Source organism: Morchella sextelata, assembly GCF_020137385.1.
Source record: "Morchella sextelata strain SCLS chromosome Unknown scls_2, whole genome shotgun sequence".
Classification (NCBI taxonomy): domain Eukaryota; kingdom Fungi; phylum Ascomycota; class Pezizomycetes; order Pezizales; family Morchellaceae; genus Morchella; species Morchella sextelata.
Window position 1 is genome coordinate 902,267 of NW_025408617.1, and position 16,045 is coordinate 918,311.

A 16,045-nucleotide genomic window follows, 5' to 3' on the forward strand; every position below is an offset into this window, starting at 1 on the left:
GAAAGAAAAGAAAAAGAAGTGGGGAGCATTGGTGTTCCAGGTCCCAGGTTATCGCATCTTTCGTTGGTGAATTGAACGGTCCAGCGAGGGCAGATTTCACTTTGTGCGTTTATCAAGCCGCTGATGCAGCCTTGGTACAAATACCGGAAATTTCAGCGTAAGACTTGGTAAAACCGGGGAGGAATTATCTCGATACATCCTGATCGATAGTAGTATTATTTATCCCCGACACCCTGTTCCATCTTGTAGCAATCATATGAGTACGTCTAACTCAGCCACTATTGGAGAGAGCAAAAAAAAAAAAAAAAAAAAAAGGCGCGAATAGAAAAAACCCTCGGAGCATCATAACCATGAAGCAGAAAGAAAGATATCCCCTGACGCATACCCCCATCCTATTCACATGAAGAAATAAAATAAAAAAAATAAGGAATATCCCGTAACCCACACCCCACCAACGTGTATGAACTGAACAATCCGCAATAATAACAAAGAGACAACCATCCACATCTATCCTAGTTGTTTTACCTGTGTAAGTAGTTATGTGCAGTCAGTGTCCACAACATCCATCCCTTTCGCCTTGCCATCATATGACAGAAGGTGCTCTAAATGAGAAGGAAATACGTAAAGAAACGGAAGAAAGAAATATGAGGAGTTAAAAAAAACAAAGTAAGTGGTAAAATATTCACACCAGCTTCCCAATGGCTAAGGAAGCTAAGACGGAAAGAAAGGATTCAAAAATAAAAAGATAAAAAATCATACAGGCCAACCCGCATACCCTTCGCCACCTCAAGTAATATGTTCAAGAAACGCAACGGGAATAATAAAAATAGACAAACGCCATAAATACGATACCAAAGATAGCCACCCAGTAACAAAGAACCCCCCTCAAGTTAACCCCTTAAAACCTAACAATTAACTAACCTAGGGAGCAGAAACCCATTCGGTCCCGCGCTTGACGAATTTGTCCAACAATAAGGTGACATCGGTGAGAACGAAGCGGCAGATATAGAAACCGAAAAATTCCGCGGCGTGACGGTGACTCAATTCCAGACCGACCTTAACAGTCATGGGTATCTTCTTTCCAGAGTTGTTATCGTCTAGAACATTCAATCGGTCTATCATCGCGGTCAGAAAAATCATGCACCTATAGCAAGGATCGCGTTGATATGTCCCATAAATGGACTATATGTCCCATTGAAAGAAAAGTAACATACCCAATATCTGAGCAGCATCAAAAAGCTTCGCTAGAGCGCCGATATAAGCTGCATGAGGTCCCCCAAATGTCACCCCATCCAAATTCCTTACAGGCTGAGTCGCAATATCGTTCCCAGCCTTCGGTAACCCTTTTGCAGCATAATTGAAGTCCCCCGCCAAATTGCTGGAGCTTCCAAAAGAACTCAAAGCTGTGTTGGAGTTTTTTGTCCTCAGCTTTCTCAACGAAAAGTAGCTTTTTCCACCACTGACACCAGTGCTCTTGGTTATCATGTCTGAATTTCCGTTCTCTGGAATAGACCCATCGGTGCCATACATGGCACGTGCACCAGATGACCCAACATCGTTACCGAGCTTTTTTGAGAGAACCGCCTGAACACGGTCAAGGACACCTTCAAGGGATTGCATCTCTTCATAGATGGCGTTAACATTGTCCTGGTTTACAGTTGCAAGTTTTCCCAATGCAGCGCTGACAAGGTCGCAGCAAGAAATCTTGTCGTCGATAGCCTTGATCTTGACGCCTTTGATGAACCAGACTTCACGTGGCACAAATACTCTCGCTGAAATGTACCCGCCTCTTGGGTGTACCACAGTTTGGTAGAGACACCTCATCAGCCAATATGGTTTACTTAAAGCCTCCCCCGGACATGGTTCAAGCGGGACGGGCTGACCGGCCGCCAAGTGATCTTCGCTGCTCGGAGTAGCAGGCGAATGAAGTTTGCTTTCAAACAGATGCATTCCTCCAGCCTGGAGTCCAGCAGTGGGCGGAAGCCCTATTGGCGTCCCTGGGACAATGCTTGGTGTAGCTGGCGTAGCACTCCTGGGAAACGCCTTCCGCAAATTTGAGGTGCTACTGGACGAAAACAATACACTGCTGGAATTTACGGGGGAGGATTCCTGATCTGGAGATGCTAAAGTACGACTCTTCAAGCTCGCGGATGATTGAATTTGCCTAAGTGCACCCGGGAGGCCAGGGATCCTTGCCGTAAACCTGGATGGAGAAGCTGAACCTTCGTCGTCAGAAACCGTTTTATTCATAGTAACTGCGGAGATGATTCCAGAGGTGATCCCACCAGGAGGCTCCAAGCTCGACGGAGTTGGAGAGTGAAGGTTTCTTCCAGTATAGTTTCCGGCTGTTGTTGCTGGTGGTGTCGGTATTGGTCCATCTCTCAGTTCAGAAGAAGTACTCGGCCGTGAGGGAATAGCTGCACCTGCGGTTTTAGGGGGGATATTTAAAGGTGGAGTGAGCGGGGGTGGTAACAAAGAGTAATCCATAGAAAGCTCAGAATCCACATTTGGTACAGATGGAGAAGGTCCGCGGACTATAGTTGTGGGAACAACACCATAAATTGAGGAGCCATTGCCGGACGGTGATGTCTCAATTTTCAGAGGTTCTGATAATGCGGAGAGCCGGCGGGACCTAACGCTAGAAGACTTTGAAACAGATAAACTAGGGATTGAAGCAATGTTAGGGATTGGGAGGCTTGGGGCTGGCTCCGTTATTTCTCTTTTAATAGATGAGAAGGAAAGGGGAGCGGGAGCCAATGGAAGATGTTCCGTATGTACAGATGCAGGAGGTCTATATTTTGGAGAAGGACTTTGATGTGGTAGTATAGACGGCGGTGATTGAAATGGCGGTGGCGTAGAAGGCGCCTCATCAACTGTAGATAATGGCGTAGGAACATTAAGCATATGCGCAGACCCAATAGAACTAGCCCATGTCGTCCCTGAATATCCACTGCTTCCCGATTCTCGCACAGGAAGCGTCGAATCGGAATATGAGGCCCCTGATTCTCTAGGTAACGCTGTTTTTGAGTCCAAATTGAATTCAAAATCATCCAGGGTGTACCCTCTTGTCATTTCCTCCAACATGCGCTCATCCTCTGAGTCATCATCGTCATCATCTCCATCGTCAAAGAAATCCAGTTCCGAGTGACGCCGTCGCTCAACCAACCCCAATCGCTCTCTTTCCAACTTCCGTTCCTTCTCCCTGGCTATCTCCAATTCCATTTCCCGTTCAACCTCTCGCACCCGTTGCTTTGCACGTTCCACATTTAAACGCGGGCTTTTCATCATTAACATTTCCTCATCCCGATCGTAGGTTGAATGATCGTATGTGTAGTCCACTTCGTAAGGATCGTCGTAGGCCGCCTCCACAGCAGCATCCATTTGTGCATCAAAATCATCCCCAAACTCCCGCATCTGTCTCTCTCTTTCCAGCCGCATCTCCCTTTCACTCTGCCGCCGTGGCTTTTTTCTCGTCCAGCCTGGTGATGACTCTCCGGATACCGATCCTCCGGATTCATCGATTGTGTTCAGCCAACTCGTCGACACCTCACTTCCTTGTCGGGAATGCGTAGTATTTGACAAATTGCTCATATTTGACTGTCGATGTGAGGACCGCCTCGACGAAATTGAAGAAGCATCAGAGCCCGATCTCCGAATCCCATAATCCCGTTCCTTCTGCGGCGAAAACCTTGGTGAGAGTGCAGCGGCGCCAAATGTGAATGACTCCCGATTGTTATGCTCCATAAACGATCTTGTCATCACATCACCATCACCCTCCATGAAATCCTCTCTCCTGGGTGATATGGGCGCGTATATCACTGGTGACAGTTGCGGGGGAGGTATAAGTTCGGCTGAGCGTCTATTTGATACAGATATTGGTAGTGGTAGTACGGTCTCATGCGATATTGGAGGCATCAAGTTTTCTGAACCTAGATATAATGAATCTGTTCTCGGAGGTACAGGGGTATTATTTTGTGGCACACCATTCCCATAGCGCCCCTTACCAAAGACAGGCGTCGCTGTAGCGGTTGAAATTATTATTGTCGATTCGCCGTCATCGTCAAGCGTGAAGAGGCTTTCACGATCTGTGTATTCCTCTGTGAGCGGGCGCGCGGGGAGCTGTTTTTGTGCAGTCGCGTTCCGTGGGGCGAGCGCTTTTAGTTCCTCGATACGCTGGGTATATGTTTGTTGCTAATCACACCTAAATTAGCTTCGTTTCAACATACTTCCCCAGCACCTGGCAACCACAATGTTTCATGCAAGGCAAAAGAACAAGGTTTATAGAAAACATCAAAATATCGCGGGGTTCAGGAACACAGAGCCATCGCAGCTGCTGCTATGCGGCGGGGGTGGGAGGCTCACTATAGCCTGCAATTTTCTCCTATCCTCTTCTCCTCCAGCTCTCCTCATTACTTGTTCCAGTAACGCACAAGCATCCCCGTATGCCACCATTGCGCCCTCGTAATTCTCTGCATTGTCAAGCGTGACCGCCGTGTTGGCCTTTTGCAGAGCGGATGATAACATCGCCTTCTGACTAGGCGACCTGTGTCCCCTTGTTTTGGCCTTCGGCGACTCCCTTGCCTTCACTGAACCAGTGGGCGAAAAAACCGAACTCTTCGGCTCTGGCGCGAACGCGGGGAGAAGCGATGGATCCTCGTTGCTGCTGCGATGTTGTGTGGGAGTATTGTTGATCCCGTAGTAAGGAGCAGGGGACGAGGTAGCGATGAATAATTGCGCAGCGGGATTCGTGCGTCGAGGCCGCGGGGGCGACGATTTCCAGAACTGAGACCCTTCGGATGTTCCAGTCGATGGCGTAGTTATGGAAGAATTCGTTCCGGGATAGCTTAATGGAAAGGGGTTTGTTGCAGCAATAGCAGTAACAGGACCGGGAAGACGTCTTGCTGGAGAAAGCTGAGAAACCGCGTCGTTTGTGTGGGAGTGCAATTTTAATGCAGGGCGGAACCTAGATATCGGCGACGAATTGGATTGGGGAGCTGTGGGTGTGGACGAGGTTGAAGGTGTGTTATTAGTGGTGGTATTGGTAGTAGTGCTTGTGATGGTGGTGGGAGATGTCGCAATAAGATTTGCCTCGTTATCGAAGCTCCCGGAGATGCCAAAAAGATCAATGCTACGGCCCCTAATAGTACGCCGACTATCCGAGCTCTCTACCTGAGCTGTAGAAGGTATTATTTTCTCTTTTTCAAACTTTGCAAAGCCGGGCGATAACACCACATGCACTGGAGCCGCTGTGGCGGTCACCCCCTTCCCAGATGACGTTGACGATATCGATGCCGATGAGGTAGATCTATGGTGAGGGGGAGGGTGGTGGTTATGGTGGTGATTATTCTGAGCAGATGGACGTTGGTATCCAACGCGAGGTGCGGTAACAGCAGCAGTAGCAGCAGTACTGGCAACGGCACCAGTGCGAGCTGGTGACGGTGACGGCGATGCTACTGCTGATGTCCCACTTGACCGCACCATCCCACCCAATTGAAGATTGCTTTTTCTTAATTTTAGAGAGGGGAGGGGTAGGAAACCTCCGCTTTGGGGGTGGTTGGAAGATATTTGGGGGAGGTTAGGCTGGCTGGCTGGCTGGCTGGGATGCGGTCTAACTGAACTTCGCACTTGTTTCCAGCAAATGAGATGCTACTTTGAATATGATAGGGACTTGGTGATTTAGAATATGGGAGAAACAAAAATGTGGATAATCTAGGCAGGACCAGGCACGAGGTGTCTAGTCGGGGTGAGGGTTGCCCCTGAAGGTAGGTAAGGTTAGCAACGAACGAGGGATTGATTCGGCGGGTACAGGGAGGGATGCTCACTTTGGGTTTTTTTTTCTCTTAGGATTTTCCTATTTCCTTTTTTTGTGTCTGATGGATGTCTCTCTTGCCCACCTGTCCTTTTTCTCTTTCTCCCACTGTTACTAGAGCTTTATTAATTCTGATGAATTGTAGGCCAGCCAGCCAATGGGCTGTTGGAAGGGACCTCCTCCCTTCTTTCCTGCTTTTCTGCTATCACTCGGTACGCACTTGTACTGATTGATACAATAAAGACCCTCTCAACTCACTTCCGTACCGCCCTCCCCTAGGCTTGTCATCCCTCAACTATCGTTGCTCGGTTCACAACCTCTGCAACAGGAGAGGTGCAATGAAACGTTGCAGGGCGAAGGAAGGAAGGGAAGTTAGCTTATGCTAGGAACTAGTCCTACTCCTAGCAGTGAGTAGCCAATTGAGATGTGAGTGAACAAGGTAGGTTTTCTTCTTTTCTGTCGAGTGAAGGATCAACACACACGGTATCGATTACAGAAGGAAAGGAAGGGTTTACGACACGGTAGTGCGTATGTAATGGGTAAGGTATGGGTCAAGGTTCAAGCATAGGAGAAATTGTTAAGAGGAGGGGAAAAAGAGTCCCACCCCGACCCCAGACAACTCAAACTTGTGTGTGACGCCCAAGTAAATATCGAGGAAATAAGGGAGAACGATTTCTCCCACGAGATGACTGAGTAAGAAATAAGAACGGATGAAATTTTGAAAGCTGTCCGGAGCTAGAACGTTACTCCTGGCGTGGGAAATAAGTGTAGCGGTAGCTAAACAGACAGGCAGACATAGGGATAAATAATTGACGGAAGACGCGAGACCCTCCGCATCTCCTCTTACGATGTTTGCTTAGTATACTTTATCTCCTGCTTATCCTATGCAAATATATGATATCTGCATATCCATTTACAGAATCGACGGAGTTAGCGTTCATGAGGTGCAGGTTTGTAGCTTTTGCATATACATCCAAGTTATACCAGTACTAAATACATGTAGTCTACATGCACTAGGTAGGCAGCATTGGAGTACCTACAGCTGTTTCCTGTCCAATCCCCCTCTCTCCCTTGACCTCTCTCTAACTTTCTACCCCTGAGTTCTCCAACAACGATGATCTGAGCCACCGTTCTTTGACGGGAGATCAGGCATCTTGTTTATGATCCTAGACCTCCCGCTGTATGTTGTACCTACTCTTTTTGCCGCCTGAAACGAAGCCCTTCGGTAACTTCTAGCGCACCAATAACATTGCTAGACAGCTATGGCGACATGATACACATTTACTTGCTTAAGTACTGTCTGCTCTTGAAGCTTTGATACCAAACCCATTACCTACATGTATACAATAAGGTCCTTACCGTACCATATGCACTAGGAGAATTAAAATGGGAATTGAAAAAAAGAAAAAATTAAGGGAAAAAACCGAAGCATCTATTGTCGCGCAAGCAGCTATCCGCGAACACAATGAACCCACAACCAACTACTTTGGCAAGGGTCAGTTTCGGTATTGACCCCCTAGATGACGATACCCCAGTTCAATATCTATCTAAAGTGCCATGCTACTGTCAGCACCAATACATGTATCTATACTCTATACTTATTGCCCCCGCATTATCGTCATCATCTACACTACATGTACTTATGTAGCCCAGAAAATACCGAGACATGATGCCGAGGACAATTAATTAAAGTATAAAAGCATCCATCAACTCTACAACCATCAACAAGGGCCAGGACATATGCTGATAAAATAAAAATAAAAGAGGCCGATTCGGAAAGGCTAGCTGCTTATGGTTGTAGCTGGTCTGTTCACTTATGTCTCGCCGAAATAGACGAGCCCACGGAAAGTTCGGCTCGGCGTTACACATCCTATTTCTTCAAGAAGCCGAGGCAAACGATATTACTGACAGGCCTACTCTTTCGTCGGGGGTGGAGTCGCGCTGGGTGTGCGGGCGGGCCAGGTCCTACCTAGGACTGAACTTTTGAGCGCTCGACCCACTGAGAGGTATCCACTCTTTAGAGTACTCAAAAGTTCAGTCCTAGGTAGGACCTGGCCCGCCCGCACACCCAGCGCGACGAAAGAGTACCTACATAAAATACTACCAATGTGGCTAATACCTACGCTAGGTAATGAAGCACCATATTAGAACGGGATGAAAGTTAATTTTGGCTTGTGGCAAATACGGGGAAAGTGAATTATTGCCCTGGTTGGTTCAAAAGGCCCTGGAGGTTGAATCTTTACATGCCTAGAGGTACATACATGTGCACTAGTTAACATTTCCAGCGCGTTGGGTTCAAACAATCCACAAAATGACGTGCGTGGATCGATACCTACCTCAGCCTCAAGAATTAAAATCGGCATTCCCAAGACTGTTGAAATTCCTGTTCGACTTTCAGTAAATACTTCGAGCAAAGTACTATGTAGGTATTCGGAAGGCATCACAGGGGGTAAAAAGAAAAAGGGGTAAAATACATGTATGCAATAAATATCCCTCCAACAAGCGACGCCACAGGTCCGGTTTGGCGCCACACGACGCTTTCAGATCCTTTCCCAACGTCACCACTCTGCGCACCACTTTGTTTAAGAGAATAGAGCGTTTTAGCTGCGCCAGTTGAACAGAAAGTCGAGCACTTGGACAGAAAGCCCTGCACCTCTTATTGGCTGGATCTTTGCTAAAATAGTTAGAATTTCTGTCCAACCTGTCCGACTTTCTGTTCAACTAGTGGCACAGCTAAAACGCTCTAATTAAAGCACTGGAGTTTAAGTCTGTTGCACTGCATATTATTAAGTGAGGATAGGTGACTCGCCTGTTAGAGTACATGTACTCGGGGCAGGCAAGAAGAACCTGAAAATGACATTTTATGGTAACGACCTCTGATTCGCGGCTGGCGAAAAGCTACACCAAATTGAGCCCCTGCTTGCAGCTTGCATTTTCAGGTTCTTATTGCCTGCCCCGAGTATGTAGGCACCTACGCCAACCGAGCCGATATGTATGCGAGTAAGATGTACATATGCATCCATATCGTGGCTCTAAGCCTAGAGTAACATTCTTGCAAGGATTGGTCTGTGCCAAGAACTCGTGGATGGTTGCGCATCATAAGATATCAATCGGTCATGTGTGCGCATGTGCATCCAGGTGAATATCTTCCAATAATCGGTCGGAATCGCTCCGACCACCAACCCCCCTGGAGATTCTTCACTTAAATTTAAAGGCACGAGGCATTGATATCTATTGATTCTCTCTTTTTATGGCTTCATGATTGGCGGATTAAATTGCAATTGCACATGTGCGTGCAATCATAGGGGCCGGATCACACGGGGTAATTGGTTAAGTTGGGGAGTTAGCCAGCCATTGGTGCGCATGCCAGAATGCGGGGAAAGTAAAGTGATTTCGCATTCTTATGACAATTGGACACCTGTGGCTGGTGTGTTGGGCAGCTATAACACATAACAGGCATGTGCATACGGCGATGACTCGTCTTTCACATGCTCAGGCTGATAAGACCTCGCACTGTTTTATAAACCTGCCGAGTGAGAAGTTATGAATAAATACTAGCTCAGGGCTAGGGTTGTTAAGAGCCTCACCGCCAAGCACCATGTTGTCCGTGCACCATAAATTTTCAACCTCAAAAAAAAAAAAAAAGCTGAAGCAAGGCTTGCGACGACGCACTCCCTACCATACCTCCATCACCAACGAAATAATGGCAAAACGCACAATTGAAGACGTCGAGACCGAAGTGGCCGCTGCTGGAGCCGATCTAATCTCCAAAAAGAAAAAGAAGGATAAGAGTGAGAAGAAATCTAAGTCTAAGAAGGACACCATTCCCGAGACCGTCGTCGAGGATGCCGCACCCGCGCCTGGAACCGAGAAAGAGGAGACCAATGGTGTGAGTGCTGAGCTAGAGAAGAAGGAAAAGAATGAAAAGAAGGAAAAGAAAGACAAGAAAGAGAAGAAGGATAAGAAAGAAAAGAAGAAGAAGGAGAAGAAGGGCGAAGAGAAGGGCGAAGAGAAGAGCAAAACAGTAAATGAACAAGAAGTCGATACTCTAACTACAGAAGAAGCGGCAGAGCCCAAAAAGTTATCGAAAGAAGAACGAAAAGCCGCAAAGAAGGCAGCAAAAGAAGCAAAGAAGGCCACGGAATCAAACGGTACCACCAATGGCGCCGAATCTCCGAAGGAGACAGTCGCTACAGATAAATACAATGGTTCCACAGGGGCCCCAGCCGCAACCTCGGGGTACACTCAGAGCTCCGAGCTGACAGGCCTTCCGAAGACTACAGTTGACGAGTACCTTAATAAACACGCCATCTCAATTAATGACCCACATTCATCTAACCTTCGCCCAATAACCTCGTTCTCTTACCTTCCTTCTCACACATTCGATTTCTCAGTCTTCTCAGCACCCACCCCAATTCAGGCCGCGACATGGCCATACACTCTTTCTGGCTACGACTGTATTGGTGTTGCCGAGACAGGATCTGGCAAGACGCTAGCATTCTCCGTTCCGGCAATTCGTCACATTGCCTCCCTGAAGACCTCAACCAAGGGCTCAAAGGGTGTTAAGGTTGTAGTTGTGTCACCCACCAGAGAGCTAGCAATGCAGATCTACGAGACGATGGAGAAGTTCTCAAAGGCTGCAAAACTAAATGCTGTCTGTATCTACGGTGGTGTACCAAAAGACGAACAAAGACAGAAGCTCAAGCGTGCGGACATCATTGTAGCAACTCCCGGAAGATTACAGGATCTCATCGATGAAGGATGTGCAGACTTAAGTCAAGTCTCATACCTAGTCCTTGACGAGGCCGACAGAATGCTCGATAAAGGTTTTGAGGACGCAATCCGCAAAATCATCTCTGTCACACCCACCGCTTCCCGCCAAACACTTATGTTCACAGCTACATGGCCCACATCCGTTCGTGAGCTCGCGGCCACATTCATGAAGACCCCAGTCAAGATCACAATTGGTGACCGCGACGATCTCCGCGCGAACATCCGTATCAAGCAGACTGTCGAAGTTATCGATCAACGTGCCAAAGAGCAGCGACTTCTCGCTCTCGTCAGACAACACCAGTCCGGCGCCATGAAAGACGACCGTATCCTCGTATTCTGTCTATACAAGAAGGAAGCGACAAGAATAGAGATGTTCCTTCGTAACCAGGGTGGTTTCAGAGTTGCTGGTATTCATGGAGATTTAAGTCAGGAGCAAAGAACTCGAGCACTTGGGCAGTTTAAAGACGGCAGTTGCCCGTTATTGATCGCGACTGATGTCGCAGCGAGAGGATTGGATATCCCGAAGGTGAAATTGGTTATTAATGTTACTTTCCCATTGACAATTGAGGACTATGTTCATCGTATTGGACGAACAGGAAGAGCCGGAGCTGATGGGATGGCTTATACCTTCTTCACTGAGCACGATAAGGTAAACTATAACCATATTACAAAGCTTCAGCAAATCAATTTTTAATGTTTCATTTAGGCACACTCCGGTGCTCTCGTAAACGTACTCAAGGCAGCTGGACAGCCCGTACCGGAGAGTTTGTTGAAATTCGGGACTACAGTGAAGAAGAAGGAGCACTCTGCATATGGCGCTTTCTATAAGGAGACGGATGGGTAAGTTAGAACCTTCCTATTGCTTATTACTTGCTTTGCTAATTAGTTCACAGTGCGAAAGCGGCGACAAAAATCAAGTTCGATGACTAATTTTGCATGATACCCACTTCTTTTCTCGCGAGGACTGGTAGTGATTGTATGGATAAGTGAAAAAGTTTAAGTTTTGAATAAATTGATAGAAGAGATTTGGAATCAAAGACTTTATTACCAAGCATGTTGAGAGTTGTACTTGCTGGCTCGAAGGGCGTCTTTGGTTTGCAACAGATGATGTGGCATGGGAGAAGCTGCTACGCCTAGTACCCTTCTTACATAGATGGCCTATTGAAACCCCCGAGTTTTCCCAGGGACTTACTCATGCACCTAAATCCATTCTGTATTGATCCTATGAAATCCAGTCATTAGTCATTTGTCGTTAGGTTGATCATGATACTTGATTACTCACAGATTATCACAGATTATCACTCGCGGCTTGATTTGTAAGATGTAGTTAATGTGTCACGTGCCATTTTTCTGAGTGCACTTTATTTTATCGTGTTAAGGTCAATATTAGTATCTTTGGGCCTACTCCACCGAAAGGGTTATATTTTCCAGGAAAAATATGCGTGTTCTGTCACTCGCGCGAGTTTAAAGATAAATCGGAGAAATTGATTCATTAGATCCTCTGTAATATGTCTTGGGCCTTATAAGTTCTAATATCAGATTCTCAGTTTTGAATGACTTTTCGAGTGTTCATTCCTGCGGGTCTCTGTTGAAAATTCGCGCGATATCTTCAACTTAATCTCTAGGTTATCAAACATTTACTTATGGCCCCGAACCACAAGAGCCCAAAACACTCCCCAAGCCTCACCACGAGTACTTAATGGATACATGGACCTTAACAAAATAGTCAGGATTAATCCGCTTGAATTTCTCACATCTCATTTCTTGTGCGTGCTTATTTCTTGGCGTCATAGCACCTTCTCGACCGGCCGTGAGAAAGACAGGACTGAAACATATCATAAGTAGCACAGTTATGTTTAAATCGCTCGACTGATATACGTAATAATATATGATATGTTTTTTATTAGGGTAACTTCCGGTGAACAGAACCATTTGTAGTCGTTTTTTACGGTATTCGTCAACGTGTGCACGTGTGCACGTGTGCCATGTAAACGTTACATGTATATATAAAGACATGTATATTGTAGGGGTACAAAATACAATATGTAATCAGCTGTGCGCCAAATCTTCAAATGAATGAACGTATTGTGAGTGCTAACTGGGAGTTTATGGCGAGGTGGGTATTCGAATGACGTATCCACGGCTCAGCTGGCCTGGGGGTCTTCAGAAATCTAATCGAATTTTTTATATTTTTAGGGGCAGCTAAACTCATTTAGAGTTATTCCTGATGTAGGTAATGCATGTGTATGGGTTGCTGCGGGAATGTGCAGTCACTTTGTAACTTGGAGACAGGTTGAGAGCCCCCGCCCCATTGTGCCATCGCTTAAAGTATAAAGGGACCCGAGAAATCATAAACTCTCGAGAAAAACCAAACACTTTCATGTCCTCAAGCCCAGTTTTATCAAATCCATCCAGCTAAATGCCTAAGCTAGATATCAGCAACTTCAACAAAGCATGTATGCTGGGTGGTGGTTTCGTCATCTCATTTGGCCTAGTTTCCTTGGTTGTTACAGAGAGTTTATACCTCTCAGAATCATGTAAGTGATGTTCAACTATTCTTAATTCCTCCTCGAATGTATTACTAAGAGTTCATGTTGCAATAGTTATCGCTTTAGGCACAGGTGCCTTCTGGTCCATATCAGTTTACCTGGGCCTGGTAAAGCCCCTGATAGATGCTAGTCTCGAAACCATCGAAAATTTCACAAGAAACCTTACCAGACTTGTTCTGGGAATACAGCTGGTGATAGTTGGTGTTCAATTGCCCAGCAAATATCTCCTCCTCGAAGGGAAGTCATTGGCTATGTTACTAGGTAAGGGTCTGCGAGCATCTGCTAAGATTTTGCTGATTTGACTCGGTTTAGGCCCAGTGATGACCTTTATGTGGATTATGAGCAGTATAATCGTCTGGATATTTGTTCCACAAGTGACAATGGTATATTACCCACTTTGAGTGTTTCACAGCTTTTGCTAAGTGATATACCCGCTAGCTCGGAGCCCTTGCGATAGCTGCATGCATCGCACCTACAGATCCTGTTCTTGCAAACTCAATAGTAAGGCCTCTTCTTTCATTTAGAGAAACAGCACATAATGTGTGATAGGTGAAAGGAAGATTTGCAGACAAGTTCATTGCTCCCCGACTCCAAAATATCATCATCGCTGAATCCGGAGCCAATGACGGCTTGGGATATCCATTCTTATTTTTGGCACTATATCTTATCGAGTACGGAGATAACCCTTCAAGAGCCCTCAGCATATGGTTCAGTGATACTATACTTTATGTTATTGGTCTCAGCGTCGTATATGGTATTTTTGTCGGATGGTTAGGTTTAAAGATGTTGCGTTGGGCAATCAAGAAGTAAGTGTCTGCCAGTCGTAATCAGCTAATGATATTTCAAATTATTATATTAGGGAGCACATATCTTACGATTTAATGCAATGAATTCATCTGATAATGTTTTCTCTTCAGTTTTTGCTGAAATATCTTGGCCGAATCCAATCTAACGTAAAATCCTAGGAAGTGGGTCGGGCGAGAATCGTTTCTTGTGTTTGCCATGGCACTGGGGGTGAGTTTCTCAAGCTCTTGGGGTCTGATTATGCCAGAGAAACACAGAGCTTACTGAATTTGAAGTTTTTTATCATTGGGACTTGCGGAATGGTTGGCGGCGATGATGTACTTGCTTGCTTTGTGGCCGGAAACGTGTTTACTCTTGAGTACGTATGACATTAAGATGTATCAACCTACTAGCTAGTGTACGGTTCTAACGGGGAACTAGTGACTGGTACCGCCTCGAAACCAAAGACGACCATCTCGCCCCCACAGTAGATCTTCTTCTGAACCTGACCGCGTTCTCCTACTTTGGCCTCATCGTTCCCTGGGGATCCTTCCTCCAAAAGACTGCATTATTGTCCCTTCCCCAACTCATCTGCATGTCTCTTGCGCTACTTGTTCTGCGACGCCTGCCCGCTGTACTACTAGCACACAAGTTTATTCCCGCAATTCATACATGGCAACATGCTGTTTTCGCGGGTTACTTTGGACCAATAGGAGTCAGTGCAGTGTTCTATCTCACTGTCCTTTCTGAATATACGCGTGGGCTACAGCGTGACGGCGTTTCTAGGGACTTTATGGCAAAGTTACAGGAGACGGCAACATTGGTGGTGTGGTTCATGGTGGTTTCGAGTGTTTTTGTGCACGGTATTACGGTACCGCTGATCGTGGTTGGTATTCACGTTCCTTTCTTTGGCCCATGAACTAAATACATTGTATTTTCCCCACTGTTTTTTTTTGAGCAAGGATTGTACTCACCTCAGACAATGAACAGCTTGGACTTAAATTCAAAGCAAGATTACCGGCTTTACGCAGATATTTTTCATCACAGAATGAATCTACCAGAGGTCCTGAAGATCCGCACCTTTCGCGACTCTGTGATGCTCGATCTCCTGCGCCAGATGAGGGTCCTAGCTATGGATCATTTCCAAGTAGTGATTAACCTTCAGAGTAGCTGAGGGAATAACGAGTAGAGGGAATAGCGAGCACTCTCGGAACCTGCATCAGTTCAATCAGCCCGTGTTTTACCGTGTGTTCGCTGACAGTCCCCTCCTAATGCTCTTCATTCTCTCAGCTACTCTATTTGATGAAAGAGGGGGAAGAAAAGGATTTTTTAGGGCCTCTGTCATCTTATTGTTATAGCGTTGTCGACCCCCCCCCCCCCCCCCCCCCACGCCAACAATTTTTGATATAGGTCTTGGTTCCTGTTCTTTGTGGCATGTATACGAGATTGTACCCTTGTTGTCTTCGATCGAAACATCCTGTTACTGAGTAAATGCAAACCTGATCATAACTCCCCACTCGCTTCCCTAGCCTAGCAAGTGTGTAAGAATGAGGCCGAGAAAGCACTGTCATGCTTGAAGAGTAGAGATCTTCACTCACTAGAAGTTGAGTACGCTCGTCGAAGGCACAAACTTGCTAAGATCGTTGGGTGGTCAAAAACGCACGCATACATGTGATTTGTGTGAGATTGCTAAGAAACTGCATACATGTATCTGTTAGACAATATCGCCCAAACCTCGATTCCAAATACCTGAATGTATGAATGGGTTCTAATTGATTTATAAGTAGCGGTTGATAAGCTGTATAGGAAGGCGCCTGTGTACTCGCGCTGCTGGTTTGAAGCCGCCCAAAGAACTGTGGCGAGTGATCTGGCAGCTAATAAGCGCGCACCCTTTTGTAGTCTTTAGATGAATTACCTTTTTGATCTGGGTGGCTTCAATCCAGTAACGCTAATGTAGAACCGAGCGTGGGAGCTGATAACAGAGGGCTGGCTCTACTACCGCAGATAGATGTTGACCTGCAGCCGTACATACGTATACGTTCTAGTAAAAAATACATCATCCGTCTTGACACCTCGATGGGCAGCGGTAGACAAGAAGTGTTATATACACACTAACTTTACTTAAGGTAAA

At 46.2% G+C, this 16,045-nt stretch overlaps 3 protein-coding genes across 3 annotated transcripts; 2 read left to right on the plus strand and 1 right to left on the minus strand.

The window, feature by feature from the left end:
- Nucleotides 1–921: 921 nt before the first annotated feature.
- Nucleotides 922–5,481, minus strand: H6S33_005501 (uncharacterized protein; the record flags this gene model as incomplete). The annotated part of the gene is made up of 3 exons (XM_044836854.1): nt 922–1,115; nt 1,215–4,191; nt 4,363–5,481. 3 exons carry the CDS (start codon nt 5,479–5,481, stop codon nt 922–924), a joined length of 4,290 nt encoding a protein of 1,429 aa, XP_044698810.1.
- Nucleotides 5,482–9,512: 4,031 nt separating this feature from the next.
- Nucleotides 9,513–11,512, plus strand: H6S33_005502 (uncharacterized protein; the record flags this gene model as incomplete). Its single annotated transcript, XM_044836855.1, has 5 exons — nt 9,513–10,954; nt 11,086–11,108; nt 11,179–11,231; nt 11,289–11,422; nt 11,476–11,512. 5 exons carry the CDS (start codon nt 9,513–9,515, stop codon nt 11,510–11,512), a joined length of 1,689 nt encoding a protein of 562 aa, XP_044698811.1.
- Nucleotides 11,513–13,001: 1,489 nt separating this feature from the next.
- H6S33_005503 (uncharacterized protein) lies at nt 13,002–14,833 on the plus strand (the record flags this gene model as incomplete). Its single annotated transcript, XM_044836856.1, has 8 exons — nt 13,002–13,119; nt 13,186–13,392; nt 13,444–13,514; nt 13,570–13,632; nt 13,681–13,937; nt 14,097–14,145; nt 14,211–14,293; nt 14,356–14,833. 8 exons carry the CDS (start codon nt 13,002–13,004, stop codon nt 14,831–14,833), a joined length of 1,326 nt encoding a protein of 441 aa, XP_044698812.1.
- Nucleotides 14,834–16,045: the final 1,212 nt, after the last annotated feature.